The sequence below is a fragment of the Lygodium microphyllum genome, chromosome 10 (assembly GCF_053477565.2).
Source record: "Lygodium microphyllum isolate KBCC chromosome 10, Lygodium_microphyllum_v1.1.10, whole genome shotgun sequence".
NCBI lineage: Eukaryota > Viridiplantae > Streptophyta > Polypodiopsida > Schizaeales > Lygodiaceae > Lygodium > Lygodium microphyllum.
This window is the reverse complement of record NC_141144.1, coordinates 66892479-66911245: the sequence shown is the minus strand read 5'-3', so window position 1 is coordinate 66911245 and position 18767 is coordinate 66892479. Positions and strand designations below refer to the sequence as shown.

At 38.9% G+C, this 18767-nt stretch overlaps 1 protein-coding gene across 2 annotated transcripts in view; it reads left to right on the top strand.

Moving 5' to 3' along the window:
* The window catches only part of LOC148030111 (mitochondrial import inner membrane translocase subunit TIM10-like), a 95423-nt gene that overhangs the window by 64239 nt on the left and 12417 nt on the right, over positions 1–18767 (top strand). For both annotated transcript variants that reach the window (XM_087686381.1, XM_087686382.1), the window contains one exon: positions 9097–9166. In XM_087686381.1, the coding sequence (XP_087542507.1) occupies positions 9097–9166 (70 nt within the window). The remainder of the gene's footprint in view (positions 1–9096; positions 9167–18767) is intronic.

Here is an 18767-nt window from a genome sequence, read left to right as displayed (position 1 = left end):
TGAATAGAAAATTGTGATTATTATCTTGTCACCATCAAGAGAAGAATGCCGTCCCCTGGAAGAGAACCTTGGAGGGAAGCACCCCTTTCCTATCAATTTGAAGTAGGGGAGAAAGTATCTAAACCGATCGTGGCTAGTAAGTATTGTAGCATCAATTGATTGAGTGTCTTGGTTAATATGCTTGTAAAATTATTTGATGAAGATATAGACTCTAGATGTATGGTGTCTAGCTCAGCTTGCTCTTTGGTGAAATGGAAAATATGCCAACATGCCGCGTCTCAGGTGTAATAATTGGATTACAAGCTAGTGCAATCACACTTCAGTTCTCACAATAGAGGATAGTTGGTATAGCCCATGGGATTTAAAGTGCTATTGGTAAGGTCCTTAGGTAGATGGCGTTGGTGGTACCATCAAAGAGAGCTCTATACTCAGCCTTGACCATGAAAGGTGCCACTGCTCTTGCTAATGGGTGGCTCAAGAGATGGGAGTTGCATCTAAGGTAAAGATGTAGCCGCCATGGGAATGTTGAGAGTTTGCATCTCTTGTCCAATCAAAATCTATGTATTGTTGCAAACATAAACAAAAACTCTAAGTTAGGCCATAAGGATAGGTACACCGCAAATATCTCAAAATATAAAGACATACAATCCAATGTGACATTCTACATGCAATGAAATACTGATTGAGCAACTAATTAAGTATGCTAAATCATGCCTAGTATGAATTAACGAAAGCAATTTTTCTACTATAGATCTATAGGTATGCTAGTCAAAGGGTTGATCCAAAGTATCTTGGATAAGTGGATAGTTGAGACGAGAGGTGTTGCCAGAGGTTGTGTTTGATCCTAGCAACATTCATAGTTGCGTTCGTACTACATACAGACTAGTTCGTTTTGTACGGTTTGTACCATACTATACGGTACGTATCCGTACCATTTCGTACCACAAAACAAGCTATTGAATTTTTTAGCTCTAAACATGTGCTCTATTATTTATAATCCAAAATAATTAAGTTTTTGTTTTTTTCTTCGTACTAATATCGTCCCGTATCTTGTAAAATCGTAAGGTACCAATTAGTACCGTATTTTATCATACCGTACTGTATCGTATCTTTCATACTTGACAACCCTGGCAACATTGATCTATAAATTGGAGAGCATACTTTTGCTGTGACACAAAACTATATCTTTTAGATTGAACTATATTCATTTCAAAAAGTAAGACAATAAATCGAGGTTTGCTATCTTGAAAGTAACACAAATCTGGGTCTTAATTTCTATAATGGCATCATAATTTGCATTGATATATAATAGGATATAGTTGATCCCCTTTGAAGTGATGCAAACATATAAGTCCAGGTCACAACGGGTAGAATGGTATACGTGAGTTTGAAGGAACTCATTCATTCTTTGGAACCAAGATCGTGGTGCTTGCTTCCATCCATAAAGAGCTTTTTACTATGAAAAACCTTATCTTTCTAGTTGGCAGAAGAAAATTTGGATGGTTGCTCCATATAGATTTCCTTCTTTAGATACTACCAATCATGGCGAGTAGCTAGCGCAACCAACATAGAGAATGATGTTAACCGCATTGTAATAGTAAAGGTCTCTTTATAGTCAATACCTTGGTTTTGTCAAAATCCTTGTACATCAAGTGAGCCTTAAACTTGTAACCTTGGTTCAACTTTTCAGTATTCCAGTTGATATTGAAATTGTGTAGTTTGAGCCAAGGGAGATCAGCGATGATTGGATTGCCACATAGGATGACATGACCTAAAGTAAGCAGAGAGATGTCTATGACTTTTGCAAGAATTGGGTTAGATTTCTCTTCAATTGTGATACCATGTCACCTAGTAAACTTCTCATCCATGAAACATGCTAAGGCTCCAGAGTCTAAAAGTGCTTTAATATCTAGTTGTTGATGTGGTGTATAAACTCTTATCAACAACATAAATCTTGAATTAGTCTAAGTAGACAAGGAGGGGTCTTCTAAGAGCTCTTCGTTTTTATCCAGTTGTATGGCTCCTATCGTGGCTGGGTATTCATGTTTCTTGGAAATGAGGGTACAATAGAGCTTCATATTTGCAACTTGATTTTAGAACAACGTTGAGCAATATAAGTTTTTCACAATACAAAGATAATCCTCTAGAGCGTCATTGTTACTTTTCTTGGGTTGACAATGGCTTGAATTGGGATCGATCTAGTTGGTATTGGTTTATTGTTTTCCTTGGGAGGCCATTGTTATTGTAGCATCTAGACTTAATGAGACTTCATGGTGCTTCTCTTGATATCTCTCAAATAGCGGATTATTGCATTGTATTGCTTGAGAAATAAAGTCACTTAACGTATAAACCTTTAGCATTGTCAACAAAATGTTCTTTCATATAATCACTAAGTCCCAGATGAAAATGGCTAGTAAAATAATCCTCATATTTGGTGGCACGGAAGGTTTAGTTACTATTCTTGGCCATTTGGTCCCGAGTGGTTGGGCTATTGATGCTTCCAGAAGATTGGGTCTTTGGATATCCCAAGTTTGTGCATCTTATGCAGGCTGATATGAAAGTGCTGTTTCATTTCTTACACTTTTGGGATTGTTGGCACATATGGACTATGGGGCATGTATTCATCTTTGATGCTTTGTGAGGAGGGTAGAGTTTATAGTTTGCTTGAAATGACTTCTTAATTGATAGTTTAATATAATTGAGTTGGTTGATATTTTCCCTAAACATGATTTGCTATCTTGGCACACTGTAGTTTTTTCAATTCCCCTCCAAGCCATCTAGTTCCTTGTACTTTTGATCGTGATGTCTCTTTGTACTTTTGGTAAGGCCGTACTTTTGAGCTTATGTTTTTGTAATTACTAAATTATCTTTTATGAAAAAAATACCCCTCATGCCAAGTCAAATTGAAATTTCACTCTCTACAACATCCTTTCTCATCCCCCAACCATCTTTCAAGTTATTTCAACATTTTCTAGTAGTTTGAGCCATCAAAGAAAGAGATTTGAGTCAATCTTTGATGTAAATCCTAATCCACAATAGAAATTAGCTTAAGAAAGTAGAAAGAAACATACTTTGAATGTTGAATAAGACTTTTGTGGCAAAATCCTATGTGCAAAGCCTTCAAACACTTGATAATAGAGTGCACTTTGATGATGATGATGAAGCAGCCTTCGAGATGGATGGTTGCTTTCTCTTTGATGTTGATGCATTCACCAATCACTTCACTTTGATTTCAATGTTGCTAGCCTTCATCACACAATAATCATAAATTGAGAGAAAATAGTAATTGAACAAATTGTAAGGAAGAAAAGAAAATCCATAAAAGTCGCATGACACAAGATTAGGTACAATCTCCCCCTGTGAATGGGCGAGCACCTCCCCCATGCATGTATTTATAAATTGTATAAAATGAGGGTCTAGTACTTGAATTCCAACAGTTGGAATTGGGAAATTTTAGAGAGATTCAAGAGGCTAGCCTGCCAATATCAGACTGGGGTTGAATTTGTCTTTCAAGGAGTAGGGTGAAAGCCAATTCTCAAGCAAATCAAGGGGCAAATTGGTTTGGAGGCTTCCTGGCCAGTTTTGATAGCAAGGGACACTTGGAATAGTGGAGGACATTAGAGGAACTCAGTTGTACTCCTTCCATTTGCAAGATAAGATAAAGAAATACCACAAAGGGCGCCAATTTTGTGGCGAAGAGGGTGTCTAATGTCCAAGATTAAAGTAGTAAAGTGTGCATTTTTGATTTACATGAATTTTATGCTTGCTGTAATTAGTGCTTAATGAGGTTATTTACCACCCTATCCAAGATGGAAGGTTGGTTTCAACTTCTCTCATCAGGCTGGATTGATTTGAATTTTGCTCTGCTTTCCCTTTGCCTTTGTACCTAGAAAGCATGGCTGAATCACTTTGAGTGTAGGGTGACATTCTTTGGAGTTTGCTGATCTTAAAGCAAGAGGCCAATCAACTCCATGAATGTAAGGGGCTGAGCTGCCCCCTCAATGACAAATTGAGTGGTGTGAAAAATAAGGTATAACTTTGGAAGAGAGTTCAAAGTGATGCTAAACATTTACCATCTTCAATCACATCATCAATGTTGAGCAGTTGCTCATGCAAATCTTGAATGCATGTGATGTAATGTGTCATAGAATCACCTTCATTCATGTGAGCATTTGACAACTATCTTTGTACGGAAGAGATGCGGGCCTTATTCCTGGCTGCAAACATTTGCTCGAAGACAACCAAGCTGCATTTGAGGACTTGCAAGATCGAATGCGAGATACAATGTCTCTTGTCATTGATGGAGCTATTAAAGACAAAGCTTGCGCATCCTTAGAATCCCATCTCTTCTAGTTAGGCATAACAACATGGGTAGCAGCAAGATGTCCTCTCTCTCTCCTTGTGTGGGAGAAGATATGCCAAGAGCAATCCTTATGGTTTGAACTTTATCAGCCGTGACATAATCCCATAGATTCTTGGCCAAAAGGAGGTTTTAAATCACAAAACTCTAGAGGGAGTAATTTGTACCATCCAATTTGTCCTCATTGGTGAGGATGCCAAAAACATCATTGTTATTCCTTGGCATTGTTGAATCAAAAGTGAATGGAAACTGAAAGTGGTTGTGAATGCCTTGATTTCTATGCTCAAACTGATTCAACCAGCAATTTAATGCTGTACAACCACATGTAATGTGCTTTTGAAGGTAGGAGAGTGAAAAGCCCTTTTTTGTGTAAATTTTGAGAAATTGCAGAAATTCAGAATTACTTACAGCCAATAATCAATGGCAATGATAAATTGTGATATCTCAATACATCGGGAGTAAATTTGAGCAAAAGTCCTAGACTTTTTGATGGAAATTACAAGAAATTGACATTTTGGCCAAAAATCGCCAAATTTCTGGGTGCCCAGTGTGTGAAATTGAGAATGACTTTAAAATTCAGGATGAGACAAGCAAGATGGACCAGAAATTGCACAAATTTCTAAAAACCCCTAAATTCAAAAATTAGGATTTTTGTACTTCTAAGGTTTTGAGTTTTTTACGCAAATAAAAATAGTGGAGACATGCAAGGCGGATTGGAATTTGGCGCCCACACACCCACCACCACCACCACCACCGCCCCCCCCCCCTTCCAACAAAAAAAAAAAAAAAAAAAAGGGTGTTTGAAGTTTATCCTCCAAATTTGCAAAGAATAGTAGGCAATGCCAAGAGAGGCTATGTGCAAGACTGCATGTGGGGTTGTGTGCAAGTTGGAATAGAGCAACTCCTCATCTTTCTTCTTTGGTTGAGTGGACATGGTGCAGGAGGCACGAGTTGAGTGGTGGCAAGGCAGAACGTTTGTGTCAAGTTTTGATAGCAACTATTGGAAATGAAGAGAGACATTGAACACAAGGTAGTGAAGCGGAGTGGGCAGTAGTCTCACACTCAAAAGATGTAAGTATGGGAATTGTAGAATAGAAGTACATATCTATTTTATGTGGATGATATTCTATCGACTAGGTCCTAGGAGTTGCATATTGCAGCTTTGAAGGCTGAATTTCAGCACTCCTTTGATGTTATTAATCTAGGCCATGTGCATTACTATCTGGGCATACAATTTAATGCGATTGCGAGGGCATTGTCTTGAGACAGTCCAAGTACAGTGGGCAGCTCCTAGAGTGTTTCAAATGCAAGACTACAAGCCTATCTCTACACCAGTTGAGACTTGCCCCACATGTTTTTCATTTGAGTATACAAGAGATCCATTCGATATCTTTCTTTATCAATAGGTTGTTGGCTGCCTATTGTAATTATGCAATAATGGCTATGTATCCAATTTGGGGTTTCTTAGCTAGCATGGTTTATGCACAACCCTCTTGCTAAACTTTGGCAAGCAATGAAATAGTTTGAGTATGCAAGAGATCCATTCGACACCTTTCTTTATCAATAGGTTGTTGGCTGCCTATTGTAATTATGCAATAATGGCTATGTATCCGATTCGGGGTTTCTTAGCTAGCATGGTTTATGCACAATCCTCATGCTAAACATTGGCAAGCAATGAAATAGGTTTTCAGTACCTCAAAGGTACCAAGTCATGGGTAGGCACTTTTAGTTGGTTGTATGCATTTATAAACAATGATTGGCTTGGCTGTTTTGACAATGTTTACTAGTGCCAATTGTTCATGTTTGGTGATTCATGCATCTCTTGGCTTAGCAAGAGCTGGTCTACATTGGCCACATCCAATTGTGATTGAATGCATGGCAATAGCAACAACTACATTGGAATGTGTATGGCTTAGATGCGCTTTGGCCAAGCCAGTGTGGGACAAAAGTCACCCTCTCCTATGTGTACAGACATTCACAGTGCCATGGTAGTTGTGAGGAACTTGGGATCTCATACTCGCATTAAGTGGATTGAGATGCACTATCTTTATGTTAAAGAGAGGCTTTCCATGTAGGGAGGTTTTCTTGGTACATCTCCCTATATACGACGACTTGGTATTTATTGAAGAGCTTACAAGAGAAAAGTTTGAAGCCTTTCACAAGGCTTTAGAGGCTTGCTAACATTTGGAAATTGATCCCCAATGATGAAAATTTCAATGAATGAATTAAGATACAATGGTAGATTGTCCACATTGTTACATTGAATAATGAGCACACTTTATGTGTTGAGATGCACAAAATGTCTGTAAATAGAAAACCATAGGACTAATCATCTTAAGTATCCTAGCAAACTCTAGCTATCACAAGGACACATAATTTGATTTCTTTGCTTAGCATTTGATTAAAAGTTTATCAAATGTGCTAATATGACTTATACGTGAGGTGCAAGTTAAGTATTTCACAGTGTGGGACTTGGGACCTTGAGATATGAATTGTTGCCAAAGGCAAAAGTTTTATTAAGTTATGTTTGAGAGGTACTAGGTGGTACTTGTTGTTATTGGTCATTAATGTTAGTGGTGACAGTAGAGACTAGGCATTAATTAATTGATTAATGCAAGTCTAGGGTTGAATAATTGCTTAGGGACGTTTCGAAGACAAATTGGCCTAGCGAGTTTAATTATTGGCTGGTGGAATTATTTTTTTGGGCACTAGAATAATTATTAAATTACTTTTCAAAAATAATGTTTTGAAAATTAGTTTAATAAGATGGATAATGCTAGAAAATGGGTTTAGAAGGTTGCCACTTGGGAAAACTTACCCATACAAGTCGTAAAGATGTTTGAGAGAGAGAGAGAGAGAGAGAGAGAGAGAGAGAGAGAGAGGAGCAAGGTTCACTCCAGCCTTGTGGCCTTGTGCTAGTTGAGAGAGATAGAGAGAAGATTGCCATAGTTGCTACAACATTTGATAGCCATTTCCAATGAACAAGAGACCCTCCAAGAGTACGTGACATGCCTTGAAGAGACTACAACAATAGCTGACAGTAGTTTGAGGGCTGGTTCAGCCAAACAACATTGTATTCGGTATGTTGCATGAGTGGAGACAGCTTTTATGGTTGTCTAGATAGGGTAGCAACAACGGATTTCTTTCATTTTCTCGTAATGAAAGCCTGAAATTTCTCTCTCACTCTACAACCATTTTTGAACTTGCCTCAACATTTTCCAGCAGTTTGAGTTATGAGAGATGGAGATATTGGAAAGACTCTACTGTAAACGCTAATTTACAGCAGAAATTAGGGTTTGACAACTACCCCAAGATGCGTGCTCAGAATTGAGAGCCTAGCTCCAACAGCTGAAATGAAAGAATTTCAAGGAGATTCAGAAGGCCATCCAACCAATGTCAATTTTGGGTTAAATTTGTCTTACAAGGATCAAGATGAAGGCCCATTTCCGAGTGAACCAAGGGGCAAATTGGTTTGAAGGCTTGCTAGTCAGTTTTGACAGCAAGAGGCACTTGGATCAGCGAAGGGGACTAGAGAATCTCAGTTGTACTCCATCCATTTGCAATAATAGCTAAAAAAATTCAGCAAGGGGTGAAAATGTTGGGCCCTATAGGCTGTCCATTGTCCAAGATTAAAGTGGTAAACTGTGCCTTTCAATTTATGAGAATCAATTACTTGCTGTAGTTAGTGTTAAATCAGGTTAGTACCACCCTATTTGAGGAGGAAGGCTGGTTGTACTAGCCCTAATCTCACTAGCTGTAGGAACTTACCTCAAGGTGGCCATGTACTAGTGGAATGAAATGTCTTGAAGTTGAAATGCTATTTCCAATAGTGAATTTTTAATTCAAATTTCTCCTTACTAGAACATTTCCAATTTCACTAATGTCTTCCCATTGTCCACTATGTATATTGGACACTTCCTCTCTCAACCAATCATCTTACTTGATTTTATATAGTATATATTTTAACCTAGTGTGTTGCCCACAACTACTCATGGCTGTAACATTACTTCCCTCTTGAAAAATGCAAACGTTCTAAGAGTGCGTCAATGTAAGATAGCAAGTGACCACTCAAAGAACAGAACTGCATGGAGCAAATCCAATGCCAAAAGGATTAATAGTGAAATTTTTATTCAAATTCCTCCTTAGTAGAACATTTCCAATTTCACTTATGTCTTCCCATTGTCCACTATGTATATTGGACACTTTCTCTCTCTCAACCAATCACCCTGCTTGATTTTATATAGTATACATTTTAACCTAGTGTCTTGCCCACAACTACTCATGGCTGTAATATTACTCCCCTCTTGAAAAATGGCAAATGCTCTAGGAGTGCATCAATGTAAGATAGCAAGTGACCACTCCAAGAACAGAACTGCATGGACCAAATCCAATGTGAAAAGGATTAACTACACAGCGAAAGTTTACATAAGTGATCTTGTAGGTCTAGGAGAAATCAACTTGTCACACACTTTGTAGGCTTAAGTTACACATAAAAGCTTTTAAACTTTAACATGTCTGCTCATTTCTTATTAACCACTTCAACTTGCTAGCCAGCTGTGACTTGTGTGGTGTGCTAAAAAGCTACAAAAGTTGAGGAAGTTATGCACTTCAAGTATGCCTTGTTGACTATTTCAGAATTTCTTGTGCCTGTGTCAGAGGGATGTCAGAAATTTTACTAAGGTGATGGCACATGTACACGTTATACAAGGGGTTTTTGACCTGTGTTTTCTATGCAGGTATAAAGATTCAGACCTCAATGTTGGTGAGAATAGCTGTGTGGATAGATGTGCACACAAATATTGGCAGGTATTGCTGATTTCTGTTTCTTTTCACCTTTTTGAAAGATTGTACAGGACATTCTTATCTACACTTCCAGACTCTCAGATCGGCAGAATAGTGGTTTAAGAACAGGTAAAGGAATCAGAGGGTGACTGGGGTAGTTCTGTTGTACTGTAGCTGACACCCTTGTATGTGGTTGGATGAACTCAGGCAGCTAACACAATGCCTGCTGAATTAGGTGCACATGACTGGTGTTGGGTAGCAATTCCTCATAATTTATAAAGTTTCTTTGGCATACCTCCTAATGCCATGATCTCTCCTGGGTTTGTCGATGAACCTTGCATTGATAAGAACAGGTAAAGGAATCAGAGGGTGACTGGGGTAGTTCTGTTGTACTGTAGCTGACACCCTTGTATGTGGTTGGATGAACTCAGGCAGCTAACACAATGCCTGCTGAATTAGGTGCACATGACTGGTGTTGGGTAGCAATTCCTCATAATTTATAAAGTTTCTTTGGCATACCTCCTAATGCCATGATCTCTCCTGGGTTTGTCGATGAACCTTGCATTGATAAGATCCCAGTAGCTCAAAAAGGAGGACTTATCCAATCCAAAATTTTCTCCGATCTTGATGGCCATTTGGGGCATAAATGACTAATAGACCAATAAGAGCATCTTGCACTCAGATAGAGACCCACATAGCTTCCTTAGAACCACAATGCCCCGATCCTAAACGGAGTCCATTGCTGCCCAACACATATATGCAAACACTAGTCAATATCTTTGTGACTTCCACAGGCTACAGTTGTTACCTAGTAAATATGGCTCTGTTCCCACATCATCAAGATATCCTCTCTACCAGGAGATGGTGCTACTGTAGCGTGAGAAGATATACCGATCCTCCTACTAGTGCTCTTTGCAAGACTTGTCTCAAAAGGCTCCAACCCTACCTCAAATGTCATCCTCCAAAGCCTTGTACATTCCATGAGACTTGAGAGGATCCTAATGGGGTCCATCTAAGTCTCCTATACTAGTGTGGCTCTACGGTCCATGCTTGTCTCTACTACCTCCTAGCAAACACCTTCTCAAGTCTTCTCTCTGCTAGCTCTGCTACTATAGTGTTTGATTTTTTTAAAGGGCACAGTGCCTTCTTTTTTTAAAAAACTTCATTTCTCCCAGTGGTACACATGTTGGAAAGACACTCTCAAAAGCAGAACCAAGAGAGTAAGGAGCTCAGACATGAGAGCTTAGGGGAGCTCAACAGCAATACAAGTCTAGATTGGCCAGATTGTACATGTTATTAAGATGCCACGATACTTCATCATCCAGCTGTTACAACCCTACATATTTTTCTTAGGGTATTTTTGGCTTTGCACTTGTAAGAGCATCGGTCATGTTTGGAAGATACTTGGATAAAGAGAGGAGCTCTCATCAAAGGACTTTCCTTGTATCAGGAACAAAGAAGTCATTCAACTTGTCAACTGATTAAACAACATCAACACACATCGTGTGGCAGTTGGGTTCCTTACAGTACTGAATAAAAGGTGCACACAATGATAGAGACTATAGCTGCACCTCTGAAGAGAGTGCAGTACAAGTAAAAGCTGTCCTTTGGTATTTGCAATTAATGCAGACTATGTCACCTCATTTCCATGGGAAGTGGAGATAGATTGGAGATCACTTTGCTTGGAACTTCCAACAAGATCTTTGCAAAGGTAATTAGTGTCAGACTAGCCCCATCGATGCCAGACATTATCCACCCCACCCACAGGTTTTATTGGAGAGCGTAGCATCTTGGACGAGTGACCTTTTGGGAGCCTTGTGCTCTTGCTTGTTCTAGGAATCACGATCTTATGGTCCTTTTGGACTTTGAGAACGCTTATTGTTAGTTATTATTCATCCTCATGTGCAAACATGTATTACCGTGTGTGTTTAGGTGTGAATACCTTTTGTACCATGTAGCCTTAAATAAGGGTCAAAGGCTTATATACACACCTATATTCAGGCCCTATCAGTTGTACTTCCATCTCACTTATCAATTGATCAATCTATTCAGATTGTGTACTCACAAGAGTTCTCTCTTACACTCTCTTCTCTCACCTCCATGGGGTTCCATCCCCTGTGGCCTGCAGTTAACGCATGTGAGCCTCAAACCCAAGGAGTGGTATCAGAGTGGGTTTCACTCAGCCTTCATTGTGTGTGCTCTTTCAACATGTCAAGTGCCGCCACACACGGTGCACTGTCTGCTGCCCAGGCTTCAGCTGCTGTTGTGCAGAGGAGGAGGTGCTGCACTAGGATGCATCCTGTCCCAATAGCTGGTGCTACTCTCTGTGTCTTCTCCAGTAGATCTCTAATGGCTGCCTTGGCTGTACAGGCTGCTACAAGCATGCCTTCAGTGATCATCCGTTGCCAGTTTTGTGTGCTGTGTGGTCTCTGTCTTGATGTCCTGTCTCACCTAGTCCCTGTCAATGTGATGACTGCTGTCATACATCTTGCCAATCCAGCCTGTCACTCTTGTTACCTATCTCACCAGTGAGTTGCCATATCCCAGCGCCCTCATCAGGTGCCCTTGACACTGCAACTGCTTTTGTGGAGTTGTGGACCTGTCTTGCAAGCTGTTGTGTACTCAGCCACGTGTATGTCACCTCCAACTCGTTGACCATCCATGTCACCCAACGGCCCATCAGATTTGTGCAGACACAATTTTAGGAAGATATGGCATTTTTAATTAAACTTTACTTAATACTAAATCTCTTGGGGCAGTTCACGTATGAGAATTTGGGGCATTTCGATTTTGTGCTTCAGTTTCTCAAAATTTCTTCACACCTTTGGGGTTTTGCTGTGTAGATGCCTCATGGCATACAGCCCGTGTACATATTTGCCTTCTTCATTTCAGTGTTCATGCATTGCAGATTTCTGCATTCTATTGTCTCTTTTTTCTCTCCCTCTTCTCTCCATGTTCATTTTCTTTTAGTCCGGTCATATGATTTTGCATTCACTGCACTCTAATATGGTATTAAAGCAGCATTGAAGGGCTGATTGATCGTGGGCAAACCTGAATGCGAGATTTCAATGTGACAAAAGTTTGCATTTTCAGCATTTAAGGGTCAGTGTGAGGGCTGCACATTGACATAAGGCTGAGGCGAATAGGTGAAGCGCGGTAAAGGAGCAAAGTTGCTGTTTTTCATAGGCTTTTATTGCTGGTGAAGGAGAAAAGGCTGCATTTTCAGCCTTTTGGGGTAGATTTTGAGTATTCATCAGCTTTGGTGATTAAATAGGTTTAGGATCAGTGGAGGAAGCCCTAGTAGGCTACGTTTCGGAGTGAAAAAGAGCTACCCTTGTTTTTGTGCAAGTTATTCAGGTGATAGTGTCTTTCGAGATTGATGCAGAATTTCAGGCTATTATGGACTATAAGGTCCCTGTGTTACTGGCTTTTCCTTCAAAGTAAAAGCTTAACGGGGAGAATTACTGGATTTGGTAGATAATTTCATAAAGGCATTGGATGTAGATAAGCTTTAAAAATTTAAGAGCTTACTTAGAGTTGTAGAGATACAATTGAGCTTGAGGGGGAGTATTGAGATGTGAAGCTCAATATGTATAGACATTGATGATGGACAACCTAGCTAGATGGGTCTGCACATTTACACTTAGCACATCAATGGTCATTATGATCTCCACATGGCCACTGACTTATCACTTATTATATTTAGTTTATTGCACCTAACTATAGTTCCGGCTTTTTCTCATCAAATGGTAAAGTGTATGGAGTTGAAGAAGCCCCTTTATGGCCTCAAACAGGCTCTCTGGGTTTGTAATGAGAAGATGGATTCGTTTCTTCAAGGAAAGTTAGGGCATCAACGTTCTAGTGTTGATCGCTAGTTGTATGTCCACATCTTAGCTTGAGGGTATGCATTGTTCACGCTTTATGTGGATGATCTCATTTTGACAAGTAACTATGTCTAGATGGTCAAGTAGTGGTCGCTAATCGGATGTTGTATGTGTACGTAGCGAGTATCGGAAGGTCCCCAAGAACAAAGAACTCTACTTTAAGCTCAAAATTCAAGAGAATAGACTTGCACGGCATGAGGCAAAAAGACCAATTGGGTGCAATCGCTCTCCAGGCCTTGTGTGAGTGCTCCACAAAGCATGTATTTAATAATTTATTCATCTCTAAGCTAAAAAATAGCCCAATGTTTACAATTAGTATGCTTTAGTTTTTGTGTTTGCTTTTGTTCAAATAAAAAATAAAGCGGTTGGGCGGTCCAAAAGTCAGGCAGTGCTCAAATACAATATCCAATAATGAATATTTAAACCGTGCGTCCATGCACATACAAAATAATAGATATATGTCAAGCGCTTCAATAAATAAGCGTATCAAAATAAATATTAGCGAACGTCTAAGATGCGCGTCCATAAAAAATGATAATTTCTTCTAAATAAGTTGAATACACGCTATCGCCAAGTGTTTCCCAGTGCCACCGCTGTTTGCTCTATACATCAACTAAAGCATTCACAATTGTTAAAAAATAATAAAATTAAACCGATAAAAGTGAATATCTAGCAGTCTTCAGTTACAAAATAATTAAATAGGTTGGAAATCTATCCTAACCTTAATTTAATACGAGTGCGTACTTTAAATCCATAAACGTCCATTAATTTAGATATGTATTTTGCGGAATCACCCGCTATGGAATCACCCACTTGCACATTAAATTAACGTGACGCCCGAAAAGGACAGGTATCTCCGTCAACTTTTCACACAAAGAATTCACCTTGTGTACGAGCCCCAGTAAATAAATATAATTTTACGGAATCGACCGTAAAACCTCACGGAATCCACCGTGGAATATGCTTCCTAACATCATACCTCCGAGGTGGGATAGCAATTGTCCTCAATTGCTATTAGCTCAATGTGGAGCGAGTAGTGAGTGGTAAGCACTTAGGTCACGAGCATGCATCCATTGAGCCTCTTCAATGATTTTTAAACTTTACCAAATATCTTGAATATCTACGGCCAGTTCTAGTGGTCATATAATCAGTGTCTAAAATGGTTTCGAGTTCAAGGATTTCAGTTTCTTCTTTTAACAAAGGAGCATTTTCATAAATAGGGTGGACATGTAATTGGCCTCTGAAAGGTCGTAAGAAACGGATATGAAAAGTATTGTGGATTTACCAGTGTTGGGGTAGTTTTAATTTAGAGGCATTGTCATTGATTCTGTGAATGATTTTGAAAGGTCCATAAAATCTAGGAGCTACCTTTACTACAGAGTATTTCTCAACACTTTGTAATCTTTTCTTTTCAATGCGTAATCAAATATAATCATCAATTGTGAAATTCATAGCTTTTCTTTTCTTATTAGCTTGTTTTGTATATAATTGCTGGGCTTTCGCAATCATGTCTTTGACTTCAGCAAAAATAGTAGCATGTATATTGACAATAATGTCAGCAGCTTTAATTTTGTTTGACAATGAGGTAATAGGTGTAGGCAATCTATATCCATAAATGATTTCAAAAGGTGCTTTCCGTGTAGCTGTATGTGGGGTGTTATTATATGCAAATTGAAGTAAATACAAGTATATATCTCATGTTTGTGGTTTTGAAATTGTGTATATACACAAAATATTCAAATTGTACTGTTTGTAGCTTCTGTTTGCTCATTTATTTTAAGATGAAATGCATATGAAAAATCAATCTTTGTTTCTAAATTAGCAAACAAAGCAGTCTAGAAATTATTGCAGAATCTAGAATCACGATTAGAAATAATAACTTTCGGCAAACTACGGTTAGTGAAAACAGTTTTCAAAAATAATTGAGCAAGTTGAGAGGCAATTAATGTTTTTTTGCATGGAATGAAATATACTTGTTTGCCAAACCAATCTACAATAGTCCAAATCACATTGTGATTAGCTTGAATGTTAGGCAAACCAGTAATAAAATCCATTGAAATATGTTTCCATGGTCGTTCTGAAATTGGTAAAGGCATTAATAAACCATATTGCTTACCATGGTGTTGCTTAACTCTTTGACAAATTAAACATTTAGATAAAAAGTTAGAAACATCAGATTTTATCTGTGGCCAGTAAAAATCTTCAACCAATGTACGTAAAGTAAAAATAATATCTCTATGGCCTTGATATGGGGGATAATGAATTTCGTGCAATACAAATGATCTAAATGGAACAACTACATAAAATCTTTTATCATAAAACATAAATCCATCAGCATAAGGCAATGAATCAATGGGAATCTAGTTATTTGCAATTAATATATTTCAATCAGCTTGAAAACTAGGGTCTTGATCAAATGTATCTTTCATAGCAATAAGAGAATCAAAAGATATCACAGAGATATTATGTATAGTTGGTCTTCTACTCAAGGTATTATCAACAACATTTTCTTTGCCGGGTTGATATTGGATAAGTGGATGAAAACTTTGAATCAAAGCACCCCATTTAATATGACGGTCAGAGATTTGTAGCTGACTAAGGAGATGTTTGAGACTTTGTTGGCCAGTTTTGATCATGAATTCAGATTCCATTAAATAGTGTTTCCATTGTTGTAAAGCTTGTACTACAGCTAGCAATTCCTTATCATATGTAGAATACTTGAGTTCAGATAGTTTAGTTTATAGCTAGAGTAGGCTATGGGATGTGAATCTTGTATAATGACAGTTTCTTTTTCAGATCCACTAGCGTCAGTGATTACTAGGAAGAATGGTCTATTAAAGTCAGAGAGTTGCAATACATGAGCATGTGTTAAGGCATGTTTAAGTAAATTAAAAGACTTTTGCTAATTTTCAGACCAATGATACACAATACCTTTCTTTAATAATTTTGTCAAAGGTAATGCAAGTAATGAAAAATTTCTCACAAATTTTTTGTAAAAGCTAGCAAGACATGCACATTTTTAGGTATTGGCCAATTCAAAATTGCTTCTATCTTTTTAGGATAAACTTTAATACCTTCAGATGAAACAATATGTCCTAAGTATTCAATGTGGGGTTGGAAAAATTCACTCTTTTCAAGGTTAGCATGTAATTGATTTTCTTTTAATAATTTGAAGACCAATGATAAATGTTCATGGCACCGTGCTTGCACTCCCAAAAGAATGGGCAGTGGGGTTGACTTGGATTTGGAGACACATGATTGCTCTTCGTTGGTCACTATTCCAAGCTTTGTGTGAGGGCAGACAGCCCTAGTCTTTGATTGCGAGGTTCTTCCTTGAGACTTACGGTATTAAGCATGGGAACACCACTATTTCAGCTTCATAGTGATAGTGGTTAATACCACTATCTCTTCCCTTTAATGGTTGGCTGCATTTAGGCTATGCTTCAATCAATTAGATATACTACTTGCTTATACGCGATAAGGATTGGCTTGCTCAAAAGGGCCACACCACCTGGGGTCTTGAAAAAGGCCAAGCGTGGTGGAAATCCATGGTGATGGCAGGTCTTTATTTGGTGAATGTTGATTGGTGCTCTTCCTCTTGCCTTGGCACTCTCCAAGCGGTGGATTTCCAATGGCTACAATTGGTTCCTTACTTACCCTGTGGTGTGGAAGGTTTGGTCACTACTATTGGCCATTTGGTCTAGAGTGGTTATGCTATCCATGCTTCCCAAAGTGGGTCTTTGGATAACCCAAGTTTGTGGATCTTGTGGAGGTTGACATGAAAGTGCTCTTTCATTTCTTACGTTCATGGGGATGCTGACACATATTGACTATGGGAATGCATTTATCTTTGATGCTTCATCAGGAGTGTAGAGTCGCATAGTTGGCTTGAAAGGATCTCTTCATTGGCAGCTTGACACGATTGGTAGATATTCTCCCTTGATAGGATTTGATTTGTTGGTACGTTGCAGTTTCTTCAAGCCTCCCTATCCCATCTCGTTCTCTTTGTTCTTTGGATCGTGATGCCTCTTAGATTGTATCTGTCAAGTCCATTGTGTTTGGCCTAGATCCATCTTGCATCTTGTAATCTTGTAGTCTTGATACCTTTCTTTGTGGTTAATACAATACCTATTACATGAGAGAGAGAGAGAGAGAGAGAAAGAGAGAGAGAGAGAGAGAGAGAGGTGTTGTCTTGTGCACACTTCTATCTGATGCTCCTTATCCCTGAGGTACAACAAATAACAAATGAATATTGAGACCTTGCACTATGCTACAGCTCAATATAGTCTTCATAGATCAAGTGGTGGATGCCTTGGGGCGTGATTCGAATGATTAAAAATGGAAGAAATGGTTCCTTATATGGAGATGGCTGCCCCTTGTTCCGATGTCTGGCTTGATGCTGATGTGCAACCCCTTGCTAAATGCAGTAAACATGTCTCTGATGTAGTGATGGGATGTAGTGAGCATGCTCTTGATGATGTTATGACCGGTTCTCAAGCCCCTCCACAATCCAAGCATAGTGCTCATTCTTATGGGCATGTGACTTTTGTAGTTGAGGAGTCATAGGAGTTGGATTGAGAACATCTCTTGGAATTTGCCAATACATTGTTGGATGGACATGTTTAATACAACCACGAATCCTTTCCAATCTAGGATAAAGAGGATATTTTGGATGCTACCGTGGATACCAAGATTGTACTATACTCTTTTTCAGCCATCTATGAAATAAGGGTCATCCTGTTTTTCACCGACAGGATGTTGGTGATCTCCTTGATGTGCCTATTGTTAAACTCCATGTTGGAGGGTGATTGTGTAGAGGAAATTTTTGTTGGCCCTTAAGGCTTCCATGAGATACTGCTCAAATTGATAAGCGCTCTGATGATCTTTTAGCTAGAGTCCCATTGTTCTTTGACAAACACTTGGTGCATGTAATGGCACGGAGACCGTTTGGGGACTTCCAATGGTTGTTACATTAGGAATACCCAGGATGGGTTGAAGTTAATGCCATCCTGCAATCTACTGGCTGTTGCTTAAGGATGCTATGGGAGTATTGGCGTGGTATACCCATCTTTGTGTTCACTCTCTCTCACTCTCAACATTGCTACTCCATCTTTGTCTCGCACTCCCATTGCGCACTCTTCTCTTTTAAACTGGTATCAAAGCTGCGGCTAAGGTGTGTGTGCTTCTTGAAGTCCGTGCATGTTTAGCTTTAGCTTGTCCGCTTGAATAAACGTCATTTCAGGCTGGCTTGTTTGCTTAAAGAAATGTTAGTTCAGGCCAACGTGAGTGCAATCGACAACTTCCTAGGCAATGTCAGCTAAGAAGACAACTAGTTTTATTTTGGAGGTGATTGTTTGCCGTTTTGGTCCACCTAAGGAGCTTGTGTTTGATCATGGGACACATTTTTTGAATAAAGTGATTGAGGCTTTGATGGAAGCTCTAAAGATTAAACATAATAAGACTATGCCTTACAATCCCCAAGCTAATGGGCAAGTAGAGAGTATTAATAAGCATCTTGTGGGGATTTTATCCAAGATTGTATCTGAAGGTAAGCGTGATTGGGATAGGAAGTTGTATGTGGTTGTTTGGGCTAATTATTATTTCAAGTAGCCCCCCTACTCACCAATGGACGTTTGCATGTATAAGCACAGTTCAGAGATTTGTGTAGATTTGTGCTTGAATATTGGGGCTTTTTCCAGATTTGATGCATTTCATGCATAACAGTGACATTTGACCCTGAA